Consider the following 10,797-nt stretch of genomic DNA (forward strand, 5'->3'; position numbering starts at 1 on the left):
TCCACATATGCTGCTCACCATATCCCACAAAACCACCTTCTGTATTGGCCACGAGCCCATCTATCTGTTGACGAATTTCGGCACCAGTCATCGCTGCAGGTGGGCGGTCTGTAACTATGACACCTTTCGTAAAGTTCTTGATGTCTAGGCGGAATGGATGGTCAGCAGGAAGAAATTGTCGATGTTTATCGAAGGACGAATATTTGCCACCCTTTTTCAACCAAATGAACATGAGAGCTTCCTTGCAAACTGGGCATGGGAACTTACCGTGAACACACCAGGCACAAAATAGCCCATAGGCCGGTAAGTCATGCATGGAGTACTGGTACCAAACATGCATTCTGAAGTTTGTCTTGGTAGCTCGGTCAAACGTCCATACCCCTTCCTCCCAGGCACGTACCAATTCATCGATCAAAGGCTCCATGTACACGCCCATTTTGTTCCCCGGGTGTCCGGGAATTATCAACGACACGAATATATTCTGCCTTTGAAAGCACACACCAGGGGGGAGATTGATTGGGATAACAAACACGGGCCAACATGTGTACGGGGCAGCGCTCGTTCCATAGGGATTGAACCCATCTGTGGCCAACGCAACACGTACATTACGAGCCTCTTCGGCTTTCTCACGGTGAATGTCATCAAAGTGTTTCCATGCTTCACCATCTGATGCGTGCACCATCTTGTCAGGATTGTATCGTTTTCCATTTTTGTGCCAAGTCATCTGTTTCGCGGATTCCTCTGTCATGTACAGACGCTGGATCCTCGGTACGAACGGAAGGTGTCGTACGATTGTCAAGGGGATGTCGAGCTGCCTCTTTTGTCCATCACCAGAGTCTACCTCCATAAACCTAGACGAATTACACTTGGGACAGTACTTTGCCTCCGCGTATTCTTTCCTAAATAGCACGCAGCCCTTCGGACAAGCATGAATCTGCTCATACGTCATCTTGAGTGCACGAAGTAGTTTCTGTGCCTCGTACATGCTCTTTGGCAGAACGTGATCATCCGGAAGCAGACTCCCAATAACCGTCAACAAGCCATCGAATGCGTCTCTACTCATGCTATACTGCGACTTGAACGCCATTACACGCCCAATGGCATCCAGTTGAGAAACCTTTGTCTGGCCGTGAAGGGGCTTCTGTGCCGCGTCGAACATGTCGTAGAACGCTTTTGCAGTCGGCTCTGGCTCGTCATCCATACATCCTCCCGTGTACTGTGCCTCCTGATAGTCGTTCAACATATCTGCTACCCCCGCATCCGCGTCATAATCCTCGACACGTTGTCTCAGCACCTCCTCTCTCGTACGATGCGCTTCACCATGAAATATCCACCGAGTATAGCCCGGCGTAAATCCATTCTTCCAAATATGTTCTACCATGGTCTTCTTTGGTTTTCTTTTCCGGTTGTCACATTTGCTGCACGGGCATGGGACTAGACTCGCTCCTTTAGCAGCTTCGCCATATGCCCGTTCAACGAAATCATCGGTCTTTCTAATCCATTCAGTAGTGACATCGTTTCTTCCTCTACGCCTCGTGTACATCCACTCACGTTGCTCCATCCTATAACATATTTAACCAAAGCCTATCAACAAAAAAATCCGGCAGCACCTCCCCTGCACGGGGAGGTTTTCAAAGCCTGTAAATATAAGTAGCAGCACGATGGCTGACATCCACACATATACATATCCACACATATATATTAATGCCTAAATAACCATATAAACAATTAGAAGACTTACCTAATGCATGCAAAGTGAGGACTAAAAACCTAACTCTATTTCACAATACACAATCACACACAAAAAACCTAATTCTATTTCACAATACACAATCACAATACACAACCACACATATACATTTATTTGATAATAGTTAGCAACTAAAATGTAAAAATTAGTTTATACCTATTTGCTCGGCGTGGACGGTGCACGACAGCGAACGGGCGTGACGGCGTGGAGGTCGTGAGCGGTTGACGGCGTGGAGGTCGTCGGCGCGGGTTCGTCGGTGGTCGTGGGCGGCGCGCGGGCGCGCGGCGAGCGGCAGGCGCACGGGCGCGCGGCGAGCGGGTGGCGCGGGCGCGCGGCGAGCGGGCGGCGCGGGCGCTTGGGCGTGCGGGCGGCGCGGGCGCACAGGCGCGCACGGGCGCGCAGGCCGGCGGCGAGGTGGTCGGCGGCGGGTGGCGGCGAGCGGGCACGGGCGCGCAGACCGGCGGCGAGCGGGCGGCGCGGGCGTGCAGCGAGTGTGAGCGTGAGTGAGAGAGAGAACAGGGAGAAGCCGTTGGATCGGCTAAGTTCATGTTCTTTGCCGAGTGCCCGCGATGCGGCACTCGGCAAAGATTTTTTTTTATTTTTAAAAAAGGATTTGCCGAGTGCCAGATCGGCGGCACTCGGCAAAGACGCCTTCTTTGCCGAGTGCCATCCGGGGCACTCGGCAAAGACTACTTTCCTATTCTTTGCCGAGTGCCACCCGAGGACACTCGGCAAAGCCCACTTTGCCGAGTGTCTACCACTCGACACTCGGCAAAGTACATTTGAATTTTTTCTTGTTTTCAGCATCAAACTTTTTGTGGTATGTTTCTAAACTATATAGACCTACATGTATCATTTTGGGACAATTATAGTAGTGTTTGCAATATTTAGTAGATTTAGTTCGTTTATTTGAATTTCTTCGGAAAATTCAAATTTGAACTGCAGGTCACTCGAAACTTGGAAAACCGTGCATGAAAAAATGATATTCATGATACTTAGCATAAGTTACGACCGATTTTAGAAGTGTACCGGAAACTTCGAGCAACGTGCTCACTAAACATGGTCGTGAACTTGGCATCCACGTGTTTAAAAATTGTATAAAACACAAATAAAGTCAGAAAATCATGAAACTTGTCCCCGTGTCATGATATCACATGTATAGGCTGTGATAAAAATTTTAGAGTATTTGGAGAAAGTTGTGAGACACTATGTGTAGAAACCTAAGAGATCCACATTAAAACTCTATGATTTCATGTGTAGTCCTCTTAGGTTTCTACACATAGTGTCTCACAACTTTCTCCAAATACTCTAAAATTTTTATCACAGCCTATACATGTGATATCATGACACGGGGACAAGTTTCATGATTTTCTGACTTTATTTGTGTTTTATACAATTTTTAAACACGTGGATGCCAAGTTCACGGCCATGTTTAGTGAGCACGCTGCTCGAAGTTTCCGGTACACTTCTAAAATCGGTCGTAACTTATGCTAAGTATCATGAATATCATTTTTTCATGCACGGTTTTCCAAGTTTCGAGTGACCTGCAGTTCAAATTTGAATTTTCCGAAGAAATTCAAATAAACGAACTAAATCTACTAACGATTGAATCTCTGTTATAATTGTCCACAAATGCTACATGTAGGTCTACATAGTGTAGGAACATACCACAAAAAGTTTGGGAGACAAAATCAAAAAAATAAAAATATACTTTGCCGAGTGTCTAGAGGTGACACTCGGCAAAGAGTTCTTTACCGAGTGCTAGATGTGTGACACTCGGCAAAGAATCCTCTTTGCCGAGTGCCAGCCGCTGGCTCTCGGCAAAGACTGACGGCCCTTTGCCGAGAGCCCCCTGTGCCGAGTGTTTGACACTCGGCAAATCAGTCTTTGCCGAGTGTCTTTCTGTGCCGAGTGTCCAGCACTCGGTAAAGAGCCTCGTTGCCGAGCGTCTGGTTTTACCGAGTGCAGCACTCGGCAAAGCCTTCTTTGCCGAGTGCCCGACAAAAGGCACTCGGCAAAGATTTCAACACTCGGCAAAGCCTCGGATTCCGGTAGTGGCATATGCATGCTGCGTGCTGGACACGACGATGCTTTTGACTGTTCTAGCAGCATATCATATATAGACTTACGCATTGACCTATATATCTAGCTCGCGTCAATGCAAGCTAGATATATAAAATTATTGTTTCAGCACGTACTCAATAATAATCTAGTACAACAACAACCATCTCGTCATAGAGGCGTACGTACCGTACCTACCATTAATTACTCTCTTGGGTATAGAATACATGAATATCAAGTGTGTATATGACATCAGTGCCAGTGCTACTGATGGAACTTGAGAAGTTGATGGTGCCATGGGCATTAGCAAATGCTCCAGTACCACCAATAATGGACCACTGGCCGCTAGGATTTGTGCTAACGATCCCCAACACCTGAAGAATGGACCCTGCAAACCTATTAAATGAACACGTACGAGCATCAAGTACGTATGATATTAATTATAGTGAAATAAATAAGCTAAAACTGATAGGAATTAATATATCTTACCAGTCGCCATTATTCTCAAAGGCAAAGATGTGTGAAGTATACCAACTGGTGACGGTCTGACCCGCCTGTATATGGTAGCCATGCGCACGTCCAACAATGTTTTGGTTCGGATCCGGCCCACTAGTCAGGAACCAGTCATCGACGTAAATCTGGCCAAACCCAATAGGCTGGCTTGGCATTATCACACCTACTTCGTTTGGCTTGGGGACGTTTGGCCACGCTGGGTATTGGTGCAAGTAGATGTGCAAGCGAGTCTCGTTTTCCTTGGGACAGTTGTATGGACACAGTAGTGACGGCACCTGCTGCAAGGATGATGGCAGAGCACCATAATCTGTGGAGGAGCTTGCTATGTCCAGGACTGCTAGCAGCGAAAGCATTAGAAATACCATGGTGGCGGAGCTAGCAGCAGCTATTAATGTAGCCATGAAAAGAGTTGCTCTAGCTAGTACTTAGCTTAGGGGTCCGTCCAATTCAAAGGATAGATGGAAGTGAAGGAGATGGCGTATTTCTTGCCTCAAAGTGCTGCTATTTATACATGCATGCATGCATGCATGGAGTGAGAGATTAGTCTGGCTGGGAACTTGCCATGTCTAGCAGCGAGAGCATAAGAGCATTAGAAATAGCATGGTGGCGGAGCTAGCAGCTATTAATGTAGCCATGAAAAAGAGTTGCTCTAGCTAGTACTACTTAGCTTAGGGGTCCAATTCAAAGGATAGATGGAAGTGAAGGAGATGGCGTATTTCTTGCCTCAAAGTGCTGATATTTATACATGCATGGAGTGAGAGATTAGTCTGGCTGGGAACTCAATATATACTACTATATATGCATGCATGTATATGTATATTTATTCGAACAGTTGGTCCGTCCTTGCATTATATTATTGCTAGGCAGATTATATACGTATTCATGCATCTTGCTGAATTGTATATATACGAGATGGCGATGGGATCTGATGGTGCTTCTAATAATATATATAATTCCTTCTGGCTATTAATTTATTTACTAGCTGAATGCCCGTGCGTTGCAACGGGAATATATAATACCAGTATACTACGATAACTTATATACAAAATCTGTGTTATATTGTTAGGAGAAAATGTTTCATAATCAATTTGTGATCCTAGTCATACATAAATTTTGTTATTTTAATCTAGTTATTTCACCACTACATTGCAACCATCAGTATCATGCAGACTTCGATATATGCCACGATTTATATGGTCTCATCATTGGAGAGCACGTTCCACACATGCCGGAAAAATTCCCTCGTACATCGTTAGTCATCAGACACGCACCACCATATGCTCTTGCTTAAACAAAAATGTAAGTGTGTATGTGTTTGCGAAGAGAATTAAAGGCAGACCAGCACAAAAGCTACCCTGACGGTGGCGAGGATGACGAACTGGTCACTGTTGTTGATCCTCCTCTGTGTCACCTCCGGCGCCAAGATGACGCCACAATCCTCGATATAGTAGTCGTCGAACGCACGCGACATGACGAGTACTGATGACTCTTGGTTGGGCTGCCAAACGAAGTGCATCCCGGGCTCATCAGCGAGGTAGTACCCCTGGCCGTTGCACCACCGGATGCGCTATTCCACTACATACATCATGTTCGAGGACACTCACACAATGTCAGCAACGTCCATCGTCCCAGCGCACAAGAATTCATGTCCGGTCAGTAGCGACTTACGTGACAGGTTGGGCTTCAGGTGGACGATGAGCTGGACGGCATGATGGCGTCGTCGTCGGATGCGGTGTCCAGAACAACCCGAGAGTCGTCGACGTTGGCGACAACCATGAGGCCCCCCTGCTTAACGATGGGGACTGCGTTCAAGCGGCGGCTTCGCGGGAGCTTGTCGTACACAGCGGCGCATGCGACCACGTAAGACTGCTTTTAGAGGTCAAACTGACAGTTGCCAAGCTTCTTCTCGTCATCGATGAGCGACGACAACGCGAGTGCCTCCTGCTCATGGAGTTTGTTCGGGGTTTGAAGTAGAAAACATGGATTCATGCTTGGCGTTGGTTTATGAAAATGACTCACAAGTCTGATCCATGGAAAAAATATTACGAAGAAAAAATTTCACACATGCAAAAAAGGGAATTTAAGTATAATGCATTATTCAAACAAAAGAAATAGCATGAAAAGCTCTTCTTTAAATAATATTACCTCCATCCAAAAATATAATTCAAGAATATCGGTGATACTTATCTACTACTACGCATTGTGCAATGGTAGCAAGTGAGCTTGGAGAGAGATGTAGTAGATGTGTTTCCTGTCATAGATGTAGACATAAACACATATAGGTGGGTGCCCGTGCGTTGCAACGGAAACATTTAATATCATGATAACTTATGAACAAATGTGTGTTATACTGTTATGTGAAAATGTTTCGTAATTAATTTGTGATCCTAGCCATACATAAATTTTGTTATTTCAATCTAACTATTTCATCACTACATTGCAACCAACAGTACCGTGCAGACTTCTATACATGATAGCTGAATGCCCGTGCGTTGCAACGGGAATATATAATACCAGTATACTACGATAACTTATATACAAAATATGTGTTATATCGTTATGAGAAAATGTTTCATAATCAATTTGTGATTCTGGCCATACATAAATTTTGTTATTTATAATCTATCTGTTTCACCACTACATTGCAACCATCAGTATCATGCAGACTTTGATATATATCACGATTTGTATGGTCTCATTATTGGAGAGCACGTTTCACACATACCGGAAGAAATTCACTCGTACATCGTTAGTCATCGGACACGTACCACCATACGCTTTTGCTTAAACAAAAAGGTAAGTGTGTGTTTGCAAGACTAATGGTCAAACATCGTATAACCATAAAGTTAGAATACTATATTAATATATTAAATAAATTAATCCAATAGACATAGATTAACCTAATTAACATAGGATAAATAAATATCTAATTATAAAAGTATGAAACATGGTATAATCAATGTTGTTACTGCGTAGTAAATATTCATACGAGACTAACACAACTGGAACGATTCAATTTGGAATTAAAATGGGGAAGTTACGAATTTCCAAAGTTTCTATGTATTTGATATAGGATTAATTAGGAAATCAATTTTATTGTTGTTTTCATGACAAAACAGAGGTATTATGTGATAAAAATAATATTACAGAATTATAGAAATTGGAATGAACTCATTTGGATTTAATATGAAATTTCCATGAATTAAATGGGTTTCTTCAATTATTTTTAAACTAAAAATCAATTTCTAAACTCCTTTTCTCTATTTTCTTTATTTCCTGGACTGCGTCCCAAATTCCAGAAAGATCAGGGGCCAAGCTATAAATGTTTTTCTAGACTCAGTGAGCATACAGAGTGGACGGTGGGTTAAACACAAAAGACGTCTTAGTTGAAGTTGTACACAATTCAACATGAGTCATGTTGGCTAGAGGGTGGAAGGCTAGGCATTTTGCTCAATAGATCTAAGGTTCAATCCTTGGGAAGCTACGATTTGATTTTTTTGCGCGCGGAACGGGGGAGGGCAGAACGGCAGAACGATAGACTACTCTTACCTTCTTAATAAGTAGTATAGATTATTGGACTGATTTACGTATCTCCATTATTCTCTTACCTTCTTAATAAGTAGTATAGATTATTGGACTGATTTACGTATCTCCATTATTTGAGTGTATATATATATATATATTCACCTTGCTTTTGACCGCTACAATACGTGAAACAATTATTGAATTTAGAACAAAGGAATCCTAAGTTTTGGTTATAATTATATTCAGGGGTACTTAACTATGTGTGGCTTAGAATTTATTGTACTGCATCTACACTACCGGAAACGAGCGCTTTGCCGAGTGCCCGAAGCACTCGGCAAAGCCTTAAAAACACTCGGCAAAGGTTTTGCCGAGTGTGGCACTCGGCAAAGAAGGCTCGGCAAACAGTGCATCGGCAAAGCCTTCTTTGCCGAGTACTTTTTCTCGGGCACTCGACAAAGAGGTTTGCCGAGTGCCAGGGAGCACTCGGCAAAGAAAAGCAGCCGTTATGGCGACGGGTGACGGAGACGGCGTCTTTGCCGAGTGTCTGCCCAGCGGCACTCGGCAAAGAACCCGCCAAGGAGGGTTCTCATGTTAGGTTCTTTGCCGAGTGCTACGTACGACACTCGGCAAAGCGTGATTCTTTGCCGAGTGTCAGAGACATTACACTCGGCAAAGAACCTATACCGGTGCCCAGGTCTTGGTTCTTTGCCGAGTGCTATGGTCTTGACACTCGGCAAAGAACCTCTTTGCCGAGTGTAACACTCGGCAAAGTGACTAGTATGCACCTTTTTTATTTGTTTTTTGTATTCCATCCACACAAACAAAAGATATCACATATATATCACATATATACATCACATATATCATCACAAACATAAATAGCCAACACAAACATAAATATTCATCACAAATATAAGTGTTCAACACAAGTACCCAACACAAACATAAGTCTCATACGTCTCAAGCTCTGACATAAGTATCCAACTCAAACATAAGTGACTAACACAAGTTTTGAAGTCTTCAAACACACAAACATAAGTATTCAACACTGAAAACATAAAACTCATGGAGGTGGGCGGTTGGTCTGGTGCTGCGTTGGGCTGAACCCTTCAGGAGGGTTGTTGGATGCGGCCCCATATTGACCCTGCACAGAGAAGAGATTGCATATGTTATACCAGATGCATACCAACATCTAACTACAATTTTGACTCACAGGAGTATGGAACACAGCAGGGTCAACTGCAGGGAACAATGGAGGTGGCAGAGCGAAACCCTGTGCCGCGCTAAGGCTCTGCATGTACTGGAACATATCTGCCATCATCTGATCAGTCGCCGCCCGCTCCGCCATTATCCTCGCCTGCATCTCTTCTAGTTGGGTCTGTAATATTACAAGCCAACATTATAGTAACTCAAAGAGAAGGTATATAATTCAAGGAAGGACGAGTTACAGAAGCACTAACCTCGAGTTGTTGTATGCGCTGCTGTGAGCTGTCGTGCCGAGCTCGTATGGCTGGACTCGAGCCCGTGCTCCTTGCTCTCACTTGAGACAGAGTGGGAGTGGAGGACGAGTCGATTGCCCTGTCGGCAATCCAGTACCACCCATGTCTCTTGCCTCCTCCGACCCTCATGAGCACATCGGGGTCGATCGGCTCGGTGCTCAGATCATAGTCTGGGCCATGGACCTCCTGCGCCATGGTGGTGTAGTCATGAAGGCGGCTGTAGACGGCGGGGTTGGTGTAGGCCTCGGGCCCGTCATCCGGGTTGTAGGTGACGTCGGAGTCGCCTTGCCCTTATGGGCCATAGCATAGGCCGAGAAGGTGGAGCAAGGCCGGCCACCATGTGACGCCGACTGCAAGCCGTTGGCTACTTGTCTCAACTCAGCACTCATAGACGGATCTCTTTGGCCCTGCAAGTATTCGCAAGTTAAAAGACGCTAAATTGAGTTCAAAAACGTATGTTTTTTACAAACTAAGCACGTACCTTACGTTTGAACTAGGAAATGAAATCGGGCAACCCATTTCTCGCACCCTTTCTAAGAAAAGTGTCATATTCCTGTGGAGTGGGGTCCCTTGATCGACGCCAGAATTCATGAAGGAATTGTTCCATGTATGGTGTCACCTCTTCAAGGTTGGTCAATACATATAGCATGATATGCCGCCACTCTTCATGTGTCAGGGTCTTGGTGGTCGAGCCACTAGCGCTTCCGAGTTGGCCTCGAAATATGCTAAGGTTCGATTCATTGTCACCATCATTGTAACGAGGGGGTGGATTATGCACGCTCGGCAGTTTGTCACCATAATAAGTTGTTGTGAAGTTTGAGACCTCCTCTAGAATGTATGCCTCTGCAATGGAAGCCTCGATTTTGCATTTATTTCTACATTTCTTTCGAATAGTCTTTAGACATCTCTCAATTGAATAGCACCAACGTCCCTGCACGGGGCCCCCCATTCGTGCCTCATAGGGGAGATGAAGAATCAAATGCTGCATTGGATTGAAGAAGCCGGGTGGAAATATCTTCTCAAGCTTACACAGTAACACGGGTGCCAATCTTTCCAAATCTGCAACCACGGTCCGAGATAACTCTTTTGCACAAAGCTGACGGAAGAAATAACTCAACTCTGAAAGCGCTAGCCAGACATGCTCAGGGACATAGCCTCGAACCATCGCAGGAAGAATCCGTTCAATCCATATGTGGAGGTCATGACTCTTCGTCCCTAAGACTCGCATAGTAGATAAGTTCACCCCCTACTCAGGTTAGCTACATACCCATCAGGGGACATCAACATCTTGATCCACTGAAGTACTTCGTTCCTCTGGGCCCTGCTTAGGACGAAATCGGCCTTAGACCTTCTCCACGTCTTTCCGCCACTTGGCAGTTTCATCTCTAGGTTTGGTCTATCACATAACGCTGCCAGATCCACTCTTGCCTTCATGTTATCCTTGGACTT

At 44.8% G+C, this 10,797-nt stretch overlaps 1 protein-coding gene across 1 annotated transcript; it reads right to left on the reverse strand.

The window, feature by feature from the left end:
* Positions 1–3,862: 3,862 nt before the first annotated feature.
* LOC109943179 (dirigent protein 1) lies at positions 3,863–5,022 on the reverse strand. Its single transcript, XM_020546097.1, has 2 exons — positions 4,301–5,022; positions 3,863–4,207 (listed from the first exon to the last, which is right to left on the reverse strand). The coding sequence occupies exons 1-2, from the start codon at positions 4,723–4,725 to the stop codon at positions 4,012–4,014; spliced, it is 621 nt and encodes a 206-aa protein (XP_020401686.1). The 5' UTR covers positions 4,726–5,022; the 3' UTR covers positions 3,863–4,011.
* Between the last annotated feature and the right edge of the window lie 5,775 nt (positions 5,023–10,797).

The sequence above is a fragment of the Zea mays genome, chromosome 10 (assembly GCF_902167145.1).
Source record: "Zea mays cultivar B73 chromosome 10, Zm-B73-REFERENCE-NAM-5.0, whole genome shotgun sequence".
NCBI lineage: Eukaryota > Viridiplantae > Streptophyta > Magnoliopsida > Poales > Poaceae > Zea > Zea mays.